Source organism: Dermochelys coriacea, chromosome 10 (assembly GCF_009764565.3).
Source record: "Dermochelys coriacea isolate rDerCor1 chromosome 10, rDerCor1.pri.v4, whole genome shotgun sequence".
NCBI classification, from domain to species: Eukaryota; Metazoa; Chordata; order Testudines; family Dermochelyidae; genus Dermochelys; species Dermochelys coriacea.
This window is the reverse complement of record NC_050077.1, coordinates 33,803,733-33,827,054: the sequence shown is the minus strand read 5'-3', so window position 1 is coordinate 33,827,054 and position 23,322 is coordinate 33,803,733. Positions and strand designations below refer to the sequence as shown.

Sequence of the window (23,322 nt, the reverse complement as noted above, 5' to 3'; positions counted from 1 at the left end):
AAGGCGAAAAACCTGCAGGGCCTCTCCAATCTGCCCTGGAGGAAAATTCCTGCCCGACCCCAAATATGGCAATCAGCTAAACCCTGAGCATATGGGCAAGATTCACCAGCCAGATACCCAGGAAAGAATTTTCTATAGTAACTCAGATTCCATCCATCTAATATCCCATCTCAGGGGATTAGTCTTATTTACCCTGAATATTTAAAGATCAATTACTTACCAAAATCCTATTATCCCATCATACCATCTCCTCCATAAACTTATCGAGTAGAATCTTAAAACCAGATAGATCTTCCCTTTTCCAAGGGAAGCAGTGGGGGCTTCCCTTGGAAGGCTATTCCAAAACTTCACTCCTCTGATGGTTAGAAACCTTCGTCTAATTTCAAGTCTAAACTTCCTGGTGGCCAGTTTATACCCATTTGTTCTGGTGTCCACATTGGTGCTGAGCTGAAATAATTCCTCTCCCTCTCCTGCATTTATCCCTCTGATATATTTATAGAGAGCAATCTTATCTCCCCTCAACCTTCTTTTAGTTAGGCTAAACAAATCAAGCTCCTTAAGTCTCCTTTCATAAGACAAGTTTTCCATTCCTCGGATCATCCTAGTAGCCCTTCTCTGTACCTGCTCCAGTTTGAATTCATCCTTTTTAAACATGGGAGACCAGAACTGCACACAGTATTCTAGGTGAGGTCTCACCAGTGCCTTGTATAATGGTACTAAAACCTCCTTATCCCTACTGGAAATGCCTCTTCTGATGCATCCCAAAACTGCATTAGCTTTTTTCACAGCCATATCACATTGGCAGCTCATAGTCATCCTATGATCAACCAATACTCCAAGGTCCTTCTCCTCTTCCGTTACTTCTAATTGATGCATCCCCAATTTATAACTAAAATTCTTGTTATTAATCCCTAAATGCATAACCTTACACTTCTCACTATTAAATTTCATCCTATTACTATTACTCCAGTTTACAAGGTCATCCAGATCCTCCTGTATACTATCCCGATCCTTCTCTGAATTGGCAATACCTCCCAGCTTTGTATCATCTGCAAACTTTATTAGCACACTACCACTTTTTGTGCTGAGGTCAGTAATAAAAAGATTAAATAAGATTGGTCCCAAAACCGATCCCTGAGGAACTCTATTGGTAACCTCCCTCCAGCCTGACAGTTCTCCTCTCAGTAGGACCCGTTGCAGTCTCCCCTTTAACCAATTCCTTAACCACCTTTTGATGTTCATATTGATCCCCATCTTCTCCAATTTAACTAATAATTCCCCATGTGGCACGGTATCAAATGCCTTACTGAAATCTAGGTAAATTAGATTCACTGCATTTCCTTTATCTAAAAAATCTGTTACTTTTTCAAAAAAAAGGAGATTAGGTTGGTTTGGCATGATCTATCTTTTGTAAAACCATGTTGTATTTTGTCCCATTTATCATTGACTTCAATGTCCTTAACTAATTTCTCCTTCAAAATTTTTTCCAGGACCTTGCATACTACAGATGTCAAACTAACTGGCCTGTAGTTACCCGCATCGCTTTTTTTTCCTCCTTTCTTAAAAATAGGAACTATATTAGCAATTCTCCAATCATTCGGTACTACTCCTGACAGCTTCATTAAAAATTCTTGCTAATGGGCTTGCAATTTCAGGTGCCAATTCCTTTAATATTCTTGGATGAAGATTATCTGGGCCCCCCGATTTAGTCCCATTAAGCTGTTTCAGTTTCGCTTCTACCTCAGATATGGTAATATCTACCTCCATATCCTCATTCCCATTTGTCATGCTACCATTATCCCCAACATCCTCTTTAGCCTTATTAAAGACTGAGGCAAAGTATTTGTTTAGATATTGGGCCATGCCTAGATTATCTTTAACCTCCACTCCATCCTCAGTATTTAGCGGCCCCACTTCTTCTTTCTTAGTTTTCTTCTTATTTATATGGCTATAGAACCTTTTACTATTGGTTTTAATTCCCTTTGCAAGGTCCAACTCTACTCGACTTTTAGCCTGTCTCACTTTATCCCTACATGTTCTGACCTCAATTAGGTAGCTTTCCTTGCTGATCTCTCCCGTCTTCCACTCCCTGTATGCTTTCTGGTTCTTCTTAATCACCTCTCTAAGATGCTTGCTCATCCAGCTTGGTCTACAACTCCTTCCTATGAATTTTTTCCCCTTTCTTGGGATACAGGCTTCCGATAGCTTCTGCAGCTTTGATTTAAAGTAATCCCAGGCCTCCTCTACCTTTAGATCCATAAGTTCTTCAGTCCATTCCACTTCCCTAACTAATTTCCTTAATTTTTGAAAGTCAGCCCTTTTGAAATCAAAAGCCCTAGTTGCAGATTTATTTTTGTTAATCCTTCCATTTAGTTTGAACGGAATTAGCTCATGATCACTTGAGCCAAGATTGTCCCCTACAAGCATTTCTTCTATGAGGTCCTCGCTACTCACCAAAATTAAATCTAAAATGACATCCCCTCTAGTCGGTTCAGCAACTACTTGATGAAGGAATCCATCAGCTATCGCAATTCCTCCCCACCCAACCACCCCCCGCCCCGTCCCTCTTGGGGGACCCCTTGCACAAAGCTCTGCTCGAGCTAGAGGTGGGACGGCTCCTAGGACTAGGAGTGATAGAGGCGGTACCCGAGGAGTTCATGGACAAGGGCTATTACTCCCATTATTTCCTTGTCCCGAAGGCCAAAGGGAGGCTCAGGCCCATCCTGGACCTGTGAGGTCTGAACCACTACATGGTGAAACTCAAGTTCTGCATGGTTTCCCTGGCCTCCATCATCCCCTCCCTGGATCCCGGAGACTGGTACACTGCCCTCCATCTACAGGACGCGTACTTCCACATCCACATATTCGAGGGGCACAGGCGCTTCCTCAGTTTCGTGGTGGGACAGAATCACTACCAATTCACAGTCCTTCCATTTGGTCTGTCCACTGCCCCCAGGGTGTTTACAAAATGCATGTCGGTGGTAGCTGCCTATCTCAGACGGCGAGGGGTCCAGATATTTTCCTATCTGGATGATTGGCTTGTCAAGGGCACCTCCCGATCACAGGTGAGGGATAACATGGCACTCTTCCTGTCCACGTTCACCACCTTGGGCCTATTGGTAAACAACACCAAATCCATGTTAGTCCCAGTCCATCGCATAGAGTTTATCGGCGCGCTCCTGGACGCAATGTCAGCCAGGGCCTCTCTCCCGCCAGACAGATTCAAGACCCTGAAAGGTCTCATCAACTCAGTCACAAGGTTCCCAGTGACAACAGCCGGGGTTTGCCTGCAGCTCTTGGGTCACATGTTGGCTTGCATGTACGTGGTCCGTCACGCCAGACTCAGGATGAGGCCCCTCCAGCTCTTGATCTCGAAGTTCTCCCAGGCCACGGACAGGACGGACAAGGTCCTCATCATGCTGGACTCTGTGATCACCTCCCCATGGTGGTGGTCCGCCCAAAACAACATGCTCCAAGGGGTCCCGTTCAGGGACAGGACCCCGTTGTTGGAGCTGGTGTCCGATGTGTCGGACCTGGGTTGGGAGGCCTATGTGGGGAACTTTCAGACCCAAGGCCTGTGGTCGGCTCAAGACCTGACCCTACATATAAATGTCAAGGAGCTCAGGGCGGTGCGACTGGCGTGTATGGCCTTCCATGTGGAGGACAAGGTAGTCAGGGTCCTCACAGACAACATGGCCTCGATGTTCTATATCAACAGGCAAGGCGGGGCCCGATCCTCTGCCCTCTGCCACGAAGCCCTCAAGCTGTGGGACTTCTGTATAGCCCACGACATCCACCTGAAGGCCTTTCACCTACCAGGCGCCCAGAAAGAGAGGGCGGATCGCTTGAGCAGGGATTTTTCCTCACAACAGGAATGGTCCCTCCACCCAGAAGTGGCCCACCGGCTCTTCCAAAGGTGGGGAACTCCCCAGGTGGACCTATTCGTGACTCGGCCGAACTGGCGATGCCCCTGGTTCTGCTCCACTAGGGGCCTGGGAGGGGCGCTGTCTCCGATACCTTTATCCTGTCCTGGTCAGGCCGGCTTCTCTACGTCTTTTCCCCTGTTCCCTCTAATCAGCAGGGTCCTGGAGAAGATAAAGACGGACAAGGCCCGGGTCCTCCTGATTGCCCCGGTGTGGCCCAGGCAGCATTGGTACGGCACCCTCACGGGCCTGGCGGTAGCTCCACTGTGGCTGTTGCTGCTCCGCCCAGACCTTCTCTCTCAGGACCAGGGCCGCCTCCTCCATCCCAACCTAGCAGCTCTTCGCCTCATGGTGTAGCTGCTCAGTGGTTAGGTGGAGAAGAAAGAACGTGCTCAGAACAGGTTCAGCACATCCTCCTCGAAAGTAGACGGCCCTCCACTCACCATGCTTATTTGGCAAAGTGGTCCCGGTTTTCTAGGTGGGCAGTGGACCAGGGTGTCTCCCCTGTGGCCGCCCTGATCCAGCTTATCCTTGATTACCTCCTCCACCTGAGGGCCCAGGGCCTGGTGCCCTCGTCAGTCAAGGTGCACCTGGCCATCATATCGGCCTTCCATCTGCCGAGACAAGGGCACACAGTATTTTCCCATGCTATGACTGGCCGGTTCCTTAAGGGTTTTGACCATCTTTTTCCATATTCTAGACCCCCGGTCCCGCAGTGGGACCTAAACCTGGTGTTGGCTCGTCTCGTGGGGCCCCTGTTGGAACCACTGACCACGTGCTCCTGGTCTCACCTCTCATGGAAGGTGGCCTTCCTGGTTGCAATCACGTCGGCCAGGCGAGTCTCGGAGCTTAGGGCCCTGACCTCCGAGCCGCCATACACGGTCTTTCATAAGGACAAGGTCCACCTCCGCCCATACCCCGCGTTCCTCCCGAAGGTGGTCTCCCCCTACCACATGGGTCAGGACATTTTTCTACCGGTCCTCTGCCCCAAGCCTCACACATCCAGTGAGGAGCACCGTCTCCACATGTTCAATGTACGGCGAGTTCTGGCTTTCTACCTCAAGCGGACCAAGCTGTTCAGAAAGTCCTCGCAACAGTTCGTCGCCTCGGTTGAGCGTGCGAGGGGCCAGCCGATTTCCACTCAGCGGCTCTCCAATTGAATCACTTGGTGCATCCATTCCTGTTATGAGCTGGCGGGTTTCTCCCCGCCACCCATTGTGAGGGCACACTCAATTCGGGTGCAGGCCTTGTCGGCTGCCTTCGTGGCCCACATCTCCATCCAGATATTTGTAGGGCTGCCATGTGGTCTTCAGTTCACACGTTCACCTCGCACTCTGATCATCCCCCAAACCAGGGATGACACTGGGTTCAGCAGGGCGGTACTCCATCCTGAGAACTTGTGAACTCCTACCCACCTCCAACAGATATAGCTAGGAATCACCTATTGTGGAATACACTTGAGCAATCACTCAAAGTCAAAAAGACAGTTACCTTTTCCATAACTGGTGTTCTTCGAGATGTGTTGCTCAGGTCTATTCCACATCCCACCCTCCTTCCCCTCTGTCAGAGTTGTCTGGCAAGAAGGAACTGAGTGTGGGGGGAGCGCGCAGCTCCCCTTATACCGCACCAGGCAGGTGCCACTCTAGGGGTTGTGGGGGGGCATTCCCCCACTACGGCTACTGCTAGGGGAAAAACTTCCGGCACCAGTGCACGTGGCGAGCACGCACATCTATTGTGGAATAAACATGAGCAACGCATCTCTAAGAACACCAGTTATGGAAAAGGTAACTGTCTTTTTAAAATGGAAAAAGTTAAATAGCTGTGTCCGCCAGGGATCTGTATTGGAACCAATGCTGTTCAGCAAGTCATAAATGATCTGGAAAAAGGGGTGAACAGTGAGATGGCAAAGTTTGTAGGCGATACAAAATTATTCAAGATAGTTATGTTCAAAGCAGACTGTGGAGAATTATAAGCGGAATCTCACAAAACTGGGTGACTAGGCAACAAAATGTCTTAGAAAATTCAGTGTTGATAAATGTAAAGTAATGCATATTGGAAAATATATTCCCAATTATATATGTAAAATGATGGGGGTGTAAATTAGCTGTTACCACTCAAGAAAGAGATCTAGGAGTCACTGGATAGTTCTCTGAAAATTATCTGCTCAATGTGTAGGAACAGTGAAAAAGCACTGACCAATTGTTAGGTACCATTAGGAAAGGGATAGATAATAAGACAGAACATATCAAAATTCCACTACATAAATCCGTGGTACATTCACACCTTGAATATTGCATACAGTTCCAGTCACCCCATCTCATAAAAGATACTTTAGAATTGGGAAAAGTACAGAGAAGGGCAACAAAAAGTATTAGGGTATGGAACAGCTTCCACATGAGGAGAGATTTTTAAAAGAAATGACTGAGGAGGGGAATATGATAGATAGGGCCCTACTAAATTCATGGTTTCAGAGTAGCAGCCGTGTTAGTCTGTATTCGCAAAAAGAAAAGGAGTACTTGTGGCACCTTAGAGACTAACAAATTTATTAGAGCATAAGCTTTCGTGAGCTACAGCTCACTTCATCGGATGCATTTGGTGGAAAAAACACAGGAGAGATTTATATACACACACACAGAGAACATGAAACAATGGGTTTATCATACACACTGTAAGGAGAGTGATCACTTAAGATAAGCCATCACCAACAGCAGGGGGGGGAAGGAGGAAAACCTTTCATGGTGACAAGCAGGTAGGCTAATTCCAGCAGTTAACAAGAATATCAGAGGAACAGTGGGGGGTGGGGTGGGAGGGAGAAATACCATGGGGAAATAGTTTTACTTTGTGTAATGACTCATCCATTCCCAGTCTCTATTCAAGCCTAAGTTAATTGTATCCAGTTTGCAAATTAATTCCAATTCAGCAGTCTCTCGTTGGAGTCTGTTTTTGAAGCTTTTTTGTTGAAGTATAGCCACTCTTAGGTCTGTGATCGAGTGACCAGAGAGATTGAAGTGTTCTCCAACTGGTTTTTGAATGTTATAATTCTTGACGTCTGATTTGTGTCCATTCATTCTTTTACGTAGAGACTGTCCAGTTTGGCCAATGTACATGGCAGAGGGGCATTGCTGGCACATGATGGCATATATCACATTGGTAGATGCGCAGGTGAACGAGCCTCTGATAGTGTGGCTGATGTGATTAGGCCCTATGATGGTATCCCCTGAATAGATATGTGGACAGAGTTGGCAACGGGCTTTGTTGCAAGGATAGGTTCCTGGGTTAGTGGTTCTGTTGTGTGGTGTGTGGTTGCTGGTGAGTATTTGCTTCAGATTGGGGGGCTGTCTGTAAGCAAGGACTGGTCTGTCTCCCAAGATCTGAGAGAGCGATGGCTCGTCCCTCAGGATAGGATGCCACAAGGGGCCACAACAATGGTTCCCGTAACCCACCAAGCAATATTGTTAATCTATCCAACTATACTCTTAGCCCAGCGGAAGAATCTGTCCTATCTCGGGGCCTCTCCTTTTGCCCCTCCACCCCCACGAACATGATACAGTTCTGTGGTGACCTAGAATCCTATTTTCGACGTCTCAGACTCAAGGAATATTTCCAACACACCTCTGACCAACATATTAACCCACAGAGACCTTCCTGCCAACACTACAAAAAGAAGGATTCTAGGTGGACTCCTCCTGAAGGTCGAAACAGCAGCCTGGATTTCTACATAGACTGCTTCCGCCGACGTGCACGAGCTGAAATTGTGGAAAAGCAGCATCGCTTACCCCATAACCTCAGCCATGCAGAACACAGTGCCATCCACAGCCTCAGAAACAACTCTGACATCATAATCAAAAAGGCTGACAAAGGAGGTGCTGTCGTCATCATGAATAGGTCAGAGTATGAACAAGAGGCTACTAGGCAGCTCTCCAACACCACTTTCTACAAGCCATTACCCTCTGATCCCACTGAGAGTTACCAAAAGAAACTACAGCATTTGCTCAAGAAACTCCCTGAAAAAGCACAAGAACAAATCCGCACAGACACACCCCTGGAGCCAGGACCTGGGGTATTCTATCTGCTACCCAAGATCCATAAACCTGGAAATCCTGGACGCCCCATCATCTCAGGCATTGGCACCCTGACAGCAGGATTGTCTGGCTATGTAGACTCCCTCCTCAGGCCCTTCGTTACCAGCACTCCCAGCTATCTTCGAGACACCACCGATTTCCTGAGGAAACTACAGTCCATTGGTGATCTTCCTAAAAACACCATCCTAGCCACTATGGATGTAGAAGCCCTCTACACCAACATTCCACACAAAGATGGACTACAAGCCGTCAGGAACAGTATCCCCGATACTGTCACGGCTAACCTGGTGGCAGAACTTTGTGACTTTGTCCTGACCCATAACTATTTCACATTTGGTGACAATGTATACCTTCAAATCAGCGGCACTGCGATGGGTACCCGCATGGCCCCACAGTATGCCAACATTTTTATGGCTGACTTAGAACAACGCTTCCTCAGCTCTCGTTCCCTAATGCCCCTACTCTACTTGCGCTACATTGATGACATCTTCATCATCTGGACCCATGGAAAAGAAGCTCTTGAGGAATTCCACCATGATTTCAACAATTTCCATCCCACCATCAACCTCAGCCTGGACCAGTCCACACAAGAGATCCACTTCCTGGACACTACGGTGCTAATAAGCGATGGTCACATAAACACCACCCTATATCGGAAACCTACTGACCGCTATTCCTACCTACATGCCTCTAGCTTTCATCCAGATCATACCACTCGATCCATTGTCTACAGCCAAGCGCTACGATATAACCGCATTTGCTCCAACCCCTCAGACAGAGACAAACACCTACAAGATCTCTATCATGCATTCCTACAACTACAGTACCCACCTGCTGAAGTGAAGAAACAGATTGACAGAGCCAGAAGAGTACCCAGAAGTCACCTACTACAGGACAGGCCCAACAAAGAAAACAACAGAACGCCACTAGCCATCACCTTCAGCCCCCAACTAAAACCCCTCCAACGCATCATCAAGGATCTACAACCTATCCTGAAGGACGAGCCATCGCTCTCTCAGATCTTGGGAGACAGACCAGTCCTTGCTTACAGACAGCCCCCCAATCTGAAGCAAATACTCACCAGCAACCACACACCACACAACAGAACCACTAACCCAGGAACCTATCCTTGCAACAAAGCCCGTTGCCAACTCTGTCCACATATCTATTCAGGGGATACCATCATAGGGCCTAATCACATCAGCCACACTATCAGAGGCTCGTTCACCTGCGCATCTACCAATGTGATATATGCCATCATGTGCCAGCAATGCCCCTCTGCCATGTACATTGGCCAAACTGGACAGTCTCTACGTAAAAGAATGAATGGACACAAATCAGACGTCAAGAATTATAACATTCAAAAACCAGTTGGAGAACACTTCAATCTCTCTGGTCACTCGATCACAGACCTAAGAGTGGCTATACTTCAACAAAAAAGCTTCAAAAACAGACTCCAACGAGAGACTGCTGAATTGGAATTAATTTGCAAACTGGATACAATTAACTTAGGCTTGAATAGAGACTGGGAATGGATGAGTCATTACACAAAGTAAAACTATTTCCCCATGGTATTTCTCCCTCCCACCCCACCCCCCACTGTTCCTCTGATATTCTTGTTAACTGCTGGAATTAGCCTACCTGCTTGTCACCATGAAAGGTTTTCCTCCTTCCCCCCCCTGCTGTTGGTGATGGCTTATCTTAAGTGATCACTCTCCTTACAGTGTGTATGATAAACCCATTGTTTCATGTTCTCTGTGTGTGTGTGTATATAAATCTCTCCTGTGTTTTTTCCACCAAATGCATCCGATGAAGTGAGCTGTAGCTCACGAAAGCTTATGCTCTAATAAATTTGTTAGTCTCTAAGGTGCCACAAGTACTCCTTTTCTTTTTACTAAATTCATGGTTCATTCTGGTCAATTTCATGGTCATAGGATTTTAAAAATCATAAATTTAATCATTTCAGCTATTTAAATCTGAATTTCATGATATTATAATTGTAGGAGTTCTGACCCAAAAAGGAGCTGTGGGGGTCCCAAGGTTATTGTAAAAAGAAAAGGAGTACTTGTGGCACCTTAGAGACTAACAAATTTATTAGAGCATAAGCTTTTGTGAGCTACAGCTCACTTCATCGGAAATTTGTTGGTCTCTAAGGTGCCACAAGTACTCCTTTTCTTTTTGCGAATACAGACTAACACGGCTGCTACTCTGAAACCTGTCATTATGCAAGGTTATTGTAGGGGGGCTTGCGATACTGCTATCCTTACTTCTGTGCTGTTGCTGGTGGTGGTGCTGACTTCAGAGCTGGGCAGCTGGAGAACAGCAGATGCTGACCGGGAGCCCAGCTCTGAAGGCAGAGCTGCCTCCAGCAGCAGCGCAGAAGTAAGTATGGCATGGTATGGTATTGCTGCACTTACTTCTGTACTGCTGCCTGCAGAGCTGGGCCCCCAGTCAGCAGCCACCACTCTGGCCACCCCACTCTGAAGACAGCAGTGCAGAAGTAAGGGTGGCCTGGTACGTTATTGCCACCTTTATTTCTGCGCTGCTGCTGGCAGGGTGCTGCCTTCAGAGCTGGGCACCTGGCCAATAGTTGCCACTTTCCAGCCACCCAGTTCTGGAGGCAGCGCAGAAGTAAGGGTGACAGTACCACAACCTCCTAAAATAATCTTGTGACCACCCCCGCTGCAACTACCTTTTAGGTTAGGACCCCCAATTTGAGAAACACTGGTCTCCTCTGTGAAGTCTGTATAGTATAGGGTAAAAGCACACAGAGACCAGATTTCACAGTCCATGATGCATTTGGCTGTGAATTTCATAGGGTCCTAATGATAGAGTTCTGTAAAATCATGAATGATGTAGAGAAAGTGCATAAGGAAGTGTTATTTACCCCTTCACATAACACAATAAGCAGGAGTCACCCAATAAAATCAATAGGCAGCAGGTTTAAAACGAACAAAGGAAGTACTTTTTCACACAATGCACAGTCAACCTGTGGAACTCATTGCCGGGTGGTTGTGAAGGCCAAAGGTATAACTGAGTTCAAAAAAGAATTAAATAAGTTCATGGAGGAGAGATTCATAAATAGCTGTTAGCCAAGAGGATCGGGGAGACAACCCTTTGCTCTGGTTGTCCTAAGCTCTAACTGACAGAAGCTCTGAGTGGATGAAAGGGGATGGATCACTCAATAAGTACCCTGGTCTGTTCATTCCCTCTGAAGCATCTGGCATTGGTCACTGTCAGAAGACAGGATACAGGGCTGGATGGACCATTGGCCTGAACCAGTGTCAGTTCTTGTGTTCTTATGTTGTATTGTAACACATTGGCTGGAGAAGCAGCTGGGAACGGGGGACAGGTCTAGGCAACCCATGTTGGGGGCTGAATATCATTGCTCCCACCTCTCCATATTCCACCCACATAAAAATTTAATATTCATACTTTATGTAGGGAAGTGAATTTCATTTTCAGAAAGGTAAATTTAGGGTGGGATTTTCAAAGGTACTCAGCATTAGCTTAAATCTGCTTCCACTGAAATCATTGGGTGTTTACCATTAACTCCAGCGGAGCAAAGCTGAGCTAATGCTGTATATAATTTGAGTATTTTGTTTTATTTTGCTTTGTAAATTTTTTCTATTATCAGACTCTTCATTGGTAAGTATTTTTTTTTTATATAAAGTAAGGTTTTGTAGTTATTTTTTTTCTTCGATAAAAACCTGTTAATCTAAACTGGAAAATCCAATTTCCACTGGAGTTTAAAAAGCCTATTAGCTCCCTCCTGTGAGGCACTGAAATATTACAAATGTCTCCCTCCTCATCCTTTTGCTACCCATAACTCTCTCTTTCTCTCTCCGTAGTTCTGTATGCGTTCCCAGATGAACAAAAGCTTTATTAAGATGAAGTAAAAAAAGAAAACCTCAACCCTTAAAAGGATATTGTAGTTTTCTCACAAGAACCACAAAAGTTTACTCCGGACATTCAAAATTAAAGTTACACTGACAAACAAAACCTCCTCAGAAAGTATGGAAACACAGTGTTAGAGTCCCCCAAAGAACTTTAGTTCTGCCCTTGTTCTCTGCCAGCCCCCTACTCTGCATGTCCATCACATCTGGTATTTAGGATGAAAACATATTTATAAAGGAAGTTTTGACAAGGACTATTCATCTTGTTTCAGTGGATCCTAAATCTATTTTATTTGCACCGTTTGCCAGTAGAGTCAAGGAAATCAAGAGTATGTGGCTTTGATACTCTACATATACTTCTGTGATTCTTAAATGTGAACCTCTGCCCCAGTGATTTGGTTACTTAATTTTTGTTCAGGCTCTAAAATGTGAATAGTCCCAGGTATAGCAACTATGAGACTATGCTTAGTTTCACAGCATGAAACTTTGTAACAGTTAAAATCCAGTATACTTTTGGGACATTTTCCCAAGCCATTGTCCCAAATATGGTCTCTCTTGGTGATAAGCTGTAAAAGTCTGTGTCTCTCTCCTGTAACTGAGCATGGTCTTAAAGAATGCAGGAGTAGTTTGATGTAGCAATATAAAGACACGCAGTTTGGTTTGAATGCTTTAGTAATGTACAATTAGTGTATCAGCAAGAATGAGGTAGTTGAGTTAGATCACTTCAGTTTTCAGAATCACTGATCCTGTGAAGTTATATATTGTGTGGAAAGGACTGTCTCCTTATTTTCATTTGCTCTGTGGGCAGCTTGATGCAGGTCCAAAGTTTAGGTAGTTTGGATGACCTTAACTTCATTATGTTACTTTATAATTTTCTTTTTAATTTTAAACTGAATATCAACTGTGATTTTCCAGACTAGCTAATACTTGTGGGTTTTGAAAGTTATGTTTCTTTAGGTTTGTTTCTTTAAATAATGGATAGTTTTGTGCAACTTTAGCTCCTGTGTTAACTTCATTTCCCCCCGTCCCCCCCGAGAACTATCTTGGATTTTTTTTCCAATTAAATTCTTCAGTAATAGGAGTCCCATGCTACATGGGGATAAACTTCACTTTTCCCTAGACCAGTGGTTCTCAGTCAGGGGTCTGGGGCCCCTTGGGGGGCCATGAGCAGGATTCAGGGGGGCTGTGAAGCAAGGCCAGCATTATACTAGCTGAAGCCCAGGGCCCTGAGCCCCACCACCTGGCCTGAAGGCAAAGCCTGAGCAATGTAGCTTTGTGGGAGCCCCTGTGGCATGGGACCCCAGGCAACTGCCCTGCTTGCTACTTCCTCACACCAGCGCTGGCTTTTATATGCAGAAAGCCAGTTATTGTGGCACAGGTGGGCCATGGAGTTTTTATAGCATGTTGCGCAGGGGGGGTCAGAAAGAAAAAGGTTGAGAACCCCTGCCCTAGACTGCTTTCCACTTCCCCATATGGTTCACTCAGCACTTGAGAGGACTGGGCCTTTAGCTTGTGAGCAGTTGTTTCTTCCCAAAGAGTGCTTTGTGCAGTTCCAGCTACCCTGGTGTTTGCCATAACAAATACAAATGGGCTGCTGGAGGAGCATGTGAGCTGCCAGCTGGCCTCCCAAAGTGCTCAGCATGACTTTTTTTTTATGCACTGTGGTCTTGCTGATCCAGTCAGTCATGAGCCCACACTCTCCTCCCATTCCTTGTTATTAAGAAGGTACTGAGTCTGATACCTTAGAAGAACTTTGGTTGATTTCAGAGGGCAGCTTCTTTCTCTCAAGCTGTCTGGCATTGGGAGAGCTAGTTCACAAGACTTTAAAATGCTAGAAAAGCATCTACCCAAACAGGCTTTAATTCTGAAGCTAACTGATTAACAAAGTTGTTAACTGTCCATACACACTCCCGCTTTTCCAATGTTTTTAATGTTATTTTAAACAACTTTTTTGACTTACAAAAGCATTTACTTAAACAGCCCAATTTTTTTTTGTAAACAGGAAAAAACATGTTTTTTTTCCCCACACTCTCATATCTTCCAAGTGATAGAAGAGAAATCTTCAAGCTTTTGTAAAAAAAAAAAAAAAAAAAATGGTTCATCTTTTACCGAACACTGATTGTTTCAGGAAGTTATAAGCAAGTGATAGCATGGAGTTATGCTCTGATTAGTTATGCAACATTAACTATAGCAACTGGAGTGACCATATTATAGGTAAATCAGATACTTTAAGTTGATGCATTGGGGAAAAAAAAATTGGTTTGTGCTTTCATTTGTTCCAGAATGGCATTCTTTCTGGAGGAGGTGATGATTTGTACTAAGCGCCTGCTGGAGGTGATTGCTGGCTGGCTGCCTCGACATTTCATCGGTGCAATCCTAGTTTCTCTGCCGGCTCTTGCAGTTTTTTCACATTTCACTTCTGACTTTGAAACCAACATACATGTAAGTTTTAGGACAATGTATCCTGTCTAACTTTCTTTTAGATTTAATGGAGTAGATTGCCTCTCTCCTTGTCTTCTCCCCTTCCCCATTCCCTTCATCCATGTGATCTATATCTCTCAAGAGGATAGGTCTGATTCTGTAAGATGGTATTGCTAGTAGAATGAATCTATTTTTTTTTACAAGCATTACCTTTAGGCAGAATTTAATGTAAATAAATTTGAACACATCTTAGGAATTTTTCAATATATTAAAGCATAATTTCTGAGCGGGAACTCCTTATCCAATGAGATGTGGAATATCCTTAAGGACTTCCATGGCTCATTGCTGAAATTCAGCAGCAGTAATGATATTAGCAGTGGATTATGTCTGTCTGTCATATCAATAGCAGTGCTGTGTTTGCACACTGTCAAAATAGGTGGAGTATTTTCAGCAACACAAAAATTATTAGTCCTCTTCTAAATGGCCCTGTAGCTCTTTTTCTCTACGTAATTTGGTGACGTTTCCAGTATATTAAAGCTATATTTTCTTTAATTTAAAGGCGAATTTTTTCCTCATTGGACTGATTGTAGAACTGTGGGCCTGTAATGGGGTGTGAAGCCCACACCAGCACGAAAAACGTTAAAGGAGTCTGAGAGGTTTGGTAGTCTCACTGTTTGCACCTGCAGAGGGGATGGATTTAAAAGAGGAGACAGAAGGTTAGTTGGAGAGGAGAAGAAGTAGGAAAGAGAATATAATGAATTCCCTCTCTCTGGGAAGGGGCCTGTTAGAAGTCTAAGAAGGCTGGAGGGAAGAGAAGCAGACAGTCTGGAAATGAGCCTAAGGAACAATCTGGAGACACTGAGGGACAATGGCCTGCCTGAAACCCTGGGAAGGTGGAGAACTGTGCCAATTCTAGACTGTGGTAGGGAGTGAGGCACAGCAGACTTTGTATAGATTGGAAGATCACACATTTGGTGTTAGGAGTCTGATGAGAGCAGACTAGTACCCCTGGAACTGAGTGGAAATATGGAACTGGTATTCCAGAGAATAGAGGATCAGATGGTACCAACCATTATTCCTGAATTATACAGAGGCGACTGGTTGTGTTCAAGGAGCAGCAACAGGCCGGCACCAGTCTTCGTGGTCGAGGGACTGGAAAGGAGTATAGAAGAAATGGCAGGGACTGGTAAACTGATTCATACCCCCAGTCAGTTTTGTGGGACTACAGAAAGATTGGTGAGACAGGCAGTGGAAGTGGTCTGTCCAGCAATGGACACAGTCTGGGGGGTGATGATCAAAGTTAAGTTGAGACAAGGAAACCCTGAAATAAAGGGTGGTTCTACTTGCAGAGTTTCAGGATGCTCTAAGAAGGCAGGCCCTGTCAAGAATTGTAGGAAACTCTGGCTAACTTTGTGTGGATAGTCCTGGCGAGTTGGCAGAATTAATTCCCTGAACAGAGTTTTTCAGGAACTCAAAGTCTGCAATTCAGGCAGGGGAACTGAAGACACCTGGGATTACCCTTTTGACTGCTGGAGAACAGCCTGTCATATATAAGGTGACAGAACCCAAGCAACACTGGACCTGAACCTGAAAGGTGCTGAGCACCTTCAACCCTTTTTGACTTCTGTTTGTCTTATGTAGGCCCGTTCCCTGTAGTACTTGAGCACCTCCTAAATATTTTTAAAATACAGTAACAATAACAATGGAATTTGTGGGTGCTCAGCCCCTCTCAGTTTCAGGTCGTATGTGCTGAATGCCCCACGTAGTAGCAAGTAAGAATGGTATTCATTGCACAGCTGTTCATGCACTACCCTTTTTTTTTCCTGTTTCAGATCCCCCAAAGTTATTGGGTTGTTGGTTCACTCACCAAGAGATATTCCAGCTGGCCCTGTGCTCGGTGATGTTGCAACAATCATGGAGCTCTGGGGAAAGGAACCAGTCTGTAGAGGGTCAGGTAAGTGCCATATTTTACTATGACATGGTTTTGCAAAGTTTTTTTTTATTAATAGCATTATATACCCTCCCCGGATGTAAAATAATAATAATTAAAAAAAAAAAACTTTCCAAAGCCATGCTTACGTAGTAAAACACGACACTTACTGACCCTCTATAGGCTGGCTTCATGCTGGGGCTTCACTTGAAGTCAGAACCATTGCCCTGGCACTTTACGAGACCTGAAATGAGGTTTTTTTAAATTCAGCGTAGCTATTTCTTAGTTATTAAAGCCTGGAAAAACTGTGGTCATGGTTTAAAAAAATGTAAGTTAGTTATGTAAGTTTTACTAGTTTGCCTGTTGTGGATAAACTGTTTTTCTAATTGTAATGTGGCCTTGCTATTTTGTTCAACTGTTGTTGACAACATAATAAAGCATTCCAGATTTTCAACTTGTAAAGCAAAGCAATGGTGTCCCACTCCACTCACAATGAAAGAGATTATAGCCACCAGAAATCATAAAGAGCAGCATAGTTAATGCTAAGGAGAATAAGACCTGCAGTACAATTTTGTGGAGTTCTCTATTTTAACATTGGATCTTCATTGATTTTCTTAACACAGCCCTACTTAGTACATTACATAAGATGGACTTTAGCATTTGACTATTGCAATATTGCATTTTGGGGAAATTAAGATATTTCTCAGAAAGCATCTGCTTTGCACTTCAATTTACCTATCTAATAAAGACATGAAAAGGGAGGTTTTCTGAGATTCTTGGATTTGAGACTTGGAACAGAAAGGAAAAATGGAGAACTACCCCTTCAGCATGGTACAGATACCAGTTTCACAGAGCATCAATTAACATTATGTTAAACTTCTGCTCACTTTTGTTCCTCAAAGGAATAATTATCCATGTTGAGTTCAGCACTTAGTGGAATAATACTATCCTGCAAAATATATTATTAGGGCCAGCCACTTTGACAGAGTTTCTGGGACTCAACACATGTTATGTTTTCAACCCGGACATATAATTTGATACCCAATTTAAAACACAGGTGTGATTTAATGAGAAGCCTTTGGAGCATAATTGAGTATATTATGGTAATCTATGAATTCTCAAACTCAGTGGCTTGAATAGGAGGAACTGAGTACTCTACAAAGGTGAGCTGAAGATGGAATTATGAAAAAGTAAAGCTGTACCTCAGAACTCCAGCTAATGAAAATTGTGACACATTATCTGTGGTAGAAGCTTTCTTGCTTATTGGAAGCAAGAACTTTTCTAGACTTGTAGTGCTGTTTGCTGAAATTCATACAAAGGTATCAGAGTTGATTGAAAAGACAATTAATGTATGGCTCATTTTTATGTAAGTAGAAATTGTGTTCTCACCATTCAGATCATTGAATGCCTTTATTTAAATTGGTATCTATTTGTGGAAGGGCTCTAATGGACAAGAAAAGGCTAACTTGTCATTCTTTCTGTTCATTGCAGTATACCATGTTTATGTGTTGTGCGATTCTCATCACCATTATCCAGTACTGTAACTTCTGCCAGCTGAGCTCCTGGATGAGATCATCATTGGCTACTATTGTAGGAGCGATGCTTCTCATCTTGCTCTACATCTCTTTATGTCCAGACAGGTGAGCATTGCGTGTTATCACTGTAGGCAACGTATCATGAGCTGCATTTTGCCCCAGGATTAACTAGTTCAGCCCCAAAACAGGAAATGTTCATTCCTATGGAGAGTGGTACAGACAGATGAGTTGGGTCTTGTTCTCTGTTGGTCAGATAGAGAGGTGCCAGTTTGAATGAAGCATATTTGCATATGGTTCTGCCCCTTTCTCTGGTCCCTGTAAGTGGGTTTTGCAATTGGTTTCCTGCCTTGCTTCAAGAAGCCCCTAGTGTCTCTGGCTGATGGGCCATCTTGGCTTATATTTTCCTTGCCCTAGCCATTACTCAGAATGGAGAAAGAGTTAGAGAAATGGAAGAAAAGTTAAAAATATCAGACTCTGTCCTAACTACTATGGAAATCATGAGCCCTCCATCATGGTATGAGGTTGCATGTGTGCTCCACCACAGTTATATAAGATTTGCTTGTGTTCACCACCATCAGTTCCTAATGGGAGCCAGACTGAATCCAGACAGTTTTGCCATGTTTCGGGCTGCCTCCATGGATTTCTCCATCATTGCCATCTTACAGATCCATCTGGGAGGAGATCTGCATGACTTCTAGGAAGATCAGTCTCAAATACTAGAATCCCTTTCCTTTAATCTGTTTGCAAGTGATCCATTATCAGCCAGCTGTTCTCAGTTTCCCTTCTCCCTCCTGTTTAGAACTCTTTAATCTCTGAAGAAACTTCCAAGACATCCTCTGGTTCCTTTTGTCCTTATCCCCTCTTGAATTCTGTCTAAGGATTTATTTTTGGCTTTGGGTGATGAGAAATCCCTGTATCTGACTCTGCAGCTTGTCCTTGAAGAGTGGTGGATGGCCTCTCTCTCTCTAGACCATTCTACCTCCCACTGGAGGCAAATATTTTACCTCCTTTTCAGAGACTTCTTGGACCACACAGTGCAGGAAGCAGATGGCAGGCAACATGCTCATCAAAGCAAATCCCCTCAAGAAGCATCTAAGGCATTCTTCACATCTCTGCTGAGGTTCTCAAATCTGGGTCTAGTAAACAAAAGAAAATCTCTTTAACAGACCCTCTTTTGCTCAGAAGTGCACACCAGTGCCATGGGAGGAAAAGTCTGCCCCCTTTGGAAAGAACTCAGAACTGGAGCCAACCATCAAGACAGCATTAAGCAGTCATCTTCTCTTTCTCTCATTCTGCAAGTCACTGATTGGAATGTGGATAATATGCTAAAATGTGGTTCCTTGGGTATTGTTTTATTATAGGACTTTTCAACAGTTTCTACTGAAAGCCCTCCAGCTAGCATGGGAGAATCTGGAAACACTTCTTCAAGTCCCAATAGCTAGTGGATGGATCAATCAAACACTCCTTCAAGATCTGCCCTTGGTATCATTACAACTGATGCCATTTTCTTGGATTTCAGCAGCTTATTTATCAATTTTTTCACTCCAGATGTGGTGGTTGAACTTCATTCCATTTCCTTTCACAACCTCTCCTGGAAAGTGGTTTTTAAGAAGCCATTACCTCAGTTCATTGTGTGGGGATGTTAGTGTCCCTTTCCTGTAGTTTGACCTAACTGTTTTTTTATGAGGGAAAAGTAGTTCTTTGCTTCTGTTCCAGCTTCTTGGTTGAGTTGTAGCTTTCCTCATTAGCAAGATCTCTCATCCAAGTTTCTGACTTCACCACAAAGCGCAGATGAATTTCTGATATTCTGGTGCAGCCTAGAAAGAAGTCACTCCATTACCTAGTCATCCTGTTCCAGGGTCCCAATAAAGGACAAAAAGCCTCTAGTTTTACAGTCTCTGGATGGATCTGGCTCTGCAGCACACCTGTTCAGTGACAGACTTCTTGTGCTCTCCTTAGATTAGATTGATCAACTGTCTCCCATTCCTGGGCAGAAACAGGGCATATATCCATGGATGAACTGTGCCGTGGTGTTACCTGGGGCTTGGTACACACTTTCCTCAAGCACTGTCCCTTTGGCCCCTCCTCATTACCCAAGTGTTTAGTTTCTTGACAGCCTTACTGTAAAAAATCCAGTTTCTAATTTCTGGTTCCTTCTCATTTCACCTTCAACCTCATCTCACTCTTGTTCTTTCTTTAGTCCAACTATTGGTTTCTTCTCTCTCAGCAGGTGGGGGTGCTGCAACCCATCTGTCTCTGCCAGTGGCACTTTCTCCATGAGAAAAACAAGTTTATTACCTGTTAACTTTTTTCTGTAGTACAGTGGCACTATTACTTAGCTTAAGGCCCACCTGGGCTTTGACTTGGCTGAGAGGTTAGTGTTAGGGACACAGGATAGGATAATCTAATTTGCTCATAACTCTAGATGTCATCGCACTGGAGAGTGTGCCTGCAAAAAGCAAAAGAAGCTTCCTAGCCAGGGGTGGAAAATGTTTCATTCTTATTGGCATTTCCTGGGTTATTGACTGGGTCAGGACATACCCCATTTGTCTATACCAGTGACATTTTGCTGCAGGAAAAAAATTAAAAGGTAAGAAACTGGATTTTATGTCTAATTCATTATCTGTAGACTTAGAGAGAAAATTCCATGTGCAAATTGCTGGTCAGATTGTACCCAAGCACTGCAGAGTTATATCAGGTGTGGGGAGGAAGGAAGGTAGAGGAAACCTTCTCCTGCTCCCCCTACATCTCAGCTGAGCGTGTGGATTGCACAAGGCTCATGTTGCTAGCCATTCCAAAAGGCTGGGGCAACATCTTCACCCACATAGCAGCCAACACAGTCAACTTACACATCCTCTTTGGGGGGTGGGGGGCAGGTGTCCATGACAGATCCCCCTGATGTGTTAGGGAATGACCAGAAAACACCATATCTCTGGGAGTTGCTGTTGGGATGGGTCTTCAAGCTCCCTATGCCTACAAGGCACAATCAAGCCCAATTATAGTATATTTTGTCCTGTTTTTTGTAAAGCAGTGACCATTAATGAACAAAGTACAGTAACTGAAGAACATTTTGTCACTTTATTTTATAAAGAGAAATTCATATCCAAAATAATACACATCCCTATACAATTCTAGATCTAGCAAAATAATGACTAGAAGCAACAGTGAAAAACAACATGAAGACTAAATCACAGCTGCCAAGAGTTTTCATTTGAAAACCTTAGTAATAGGTAGTTTTCTTGCAATATCTACAGTGTTAATCATGCTTTGTCACCACAGTATTGGCAATTCTTCATACACTATAGACAGATCCATTCTTGCACATTTTTTTTTAAACAGTAACTTGCTGGTAGTAGTTGTTCTTGGCACATATAACTGAGCACTGTGTGCCTTGCTGTTCTTTATATTAATTGCTGATAGAAGAGCCTGGAATGCAAGTAAATTCAAAGCCTCTTTGAGGAGGAGTTCTTCTGAAATGGCATCTTCATAAAGAGGCTGTTTCTCCTCTTTTGTCACTTTTTACGGAGTTGATCCAATAAGCCTGGGAAGCAACTGCCTTTCAAGGTTCTTAACACACTCCTCTATGTATCTTGGGTTGGAACTGATCTGAAAATGTTTTTTTCCAGCCATTGTCTTGACTACATAACCTCCAGTTACTCTTAGCTGGAGAAACTTGGATCATCATCTCTATGCTTCTGCCACTCCAAAGCAAAAGATATTGCTAAGTCACATTCAAGAAAAGTTTGTCTGGAATTCAGGTGCAAAACAGATTATTGATCATATTCCCTTACTTCAAATTAGTTCAGTTGAACTTTTTTGTTTGTATTGTCAGGTTGCTTTGTGTAATGGTCTTGTTTTCTTTCTAATGTTTTAATACCTTTATTTTTCAGCTCCATTGAAACTTCCCTCCTAGATTCAGTACAGAACTTTAGGTAAGCCTTAAATACAGTGCCCATCTCTACTATCTTACGGAAAACCTCTTGTTGCATTCCTTTTTTCAACATTATCTTTTACAAAAAGTTGTGTAAACTAGATAAAGTATAGCTTTAAAATGTGTGTGTCAAAATGTGTTTTCAGTCAAATGTATGTAAAAAAACAAACTTTGGGTGCACAGTAGCATACAGGGATTAAATAATTTGTGTCTGTGCTACGTGAGTACCCAGGAAAGCAAACTAACTATACAAAGGCCATAGAAGGAAATCAACAAAGTTGATGCTGAAATGTGAAATACTCCCTTATTTATATGGTTTTCTAGGAAATGGAGGGTTATTGTGGCAGATAAATTATAGAATTTGTTTTTCTAGTGGTAACCTTTTTTGTTTTGTTTTAAAGTACTGTGCGCAGATTATGGGCCAGATTCTCTCCCTCTGTCCTGTCTGCTTTGTGCCACTCAGCAGTGCATAGGGGCCGGAATCTATGGGGAGTTCTTAGCTAGTTCCTACACCAACTGTCCCCAACTCCAGTTTAGAGTTTGTTGGAGGCAGTATAGAGCACAGCTGCGGTCTGCCAATTCATAGTTGGCAAGTGGTCCCATGGGCACCACAGCCAGCTGCTGTAATTTAGAGTAGCTCCAAACTCAACACAGTTGACAGCATAGCCCCATGTTTTTAAACAAAGCCTGTATTATTAATGATCCCTTAGAAAGTGAAAATTTCAAAGATGCAGTTGACTTGTCACTATTTCATTGTGGTCAGCTTCCATGATTTTATCGCCAGTTGCTGAATAAAACAACTGCTTTCACTAAAGTTAGTAATTGTGGAAACATTTGTTCAGGGCTTGGGTTGTCTAAAAGTATGACACTCTCTTTGATTTAACTAGTGACTATGTAAACATATTATCAAATAGCTCCAGGCAGAAGTGTGTTCTCAAGATCACTGCTCTTCCTTGGAGTATATATTATAGAAAAATTACATTGTTCAATTCTTCTCTACCTGAATGCAGTCATAATTTCAAAGAATGTAGGCATTTTTCTGAGGTCTGAGGATGGTAGTTGTGCTTTCCAATTCTAGTATAGGATTAATTTATTATGTCCCATATTGCAGGGATTTTTGAGCATTCTGAATTTGTTTGTCTGTGTGTGTAAGAGAGAGAGAGAGAGTGTCATTAAATATACCTTTCTTTTTAAACTGGAATTGTAACTTGGACAAGCTACAAGCCAAGCTATAACTGACTATACATAATTTTAAAACAGAAAATATAAAGGCATTGTGACCAATGAAAAGTAATGTCATAACATTTTCCTCAGCTTGGGTCTTCCTTATTAGTTCATGGAATTAGCCAGGCACTTCTGTTGCTCAGAACTGCCAGTGGCTTCCAGATAACTATTCATGAGCAATAGAAGACCTAGCTGGCTGTTAATCATTAAAAAATAATTCTGGTTTGTGTAATCAAGGGCAAGCATGACTTCATTTTAGTGATTGGTCTTATACTTGCAATGGTCCTACAAATAACAAAGCTAATAGCCAGAGAAAATATCCTAGAATGAAAGTATTTTACTTTTGAAATTATAACGTTTCATTTATACTTGATAGATAA

The 23,322-nt window shown here is 43.4% G+C and overlaps 1 protein-coding gene across 3 annotated transcripts in view; it reads left to right on the top strand.

The window, feature by feature from the left end:
• Positions 1–23,322, top strand: part of ADCY9 (adenylate cyclase 9) — a 193,110-nt gene that overhangs the window by 161,074 nt on the left and 8,714 nt on the right. For all 3 annotated transcript variants that reach the window (XM_038419131.2, XM_038419130.2, XM_043493204.1), the window contains 3 exons: positions 14,184–14,343; positions 17,744–17,892; positions 21,678–21,719. In XM_038419131.2, coding sequence (XP_038275059.1) covers positions 14,184–14,343; positions 17,744–17,892; positions 21,678–21,719 — 351 coding nt within the window. The remainder of the gene's footprint in view (positions 1–14,183; positions 14,344–17,743; positions 17,893–21,677; positions 21,720–23,322) is intronic.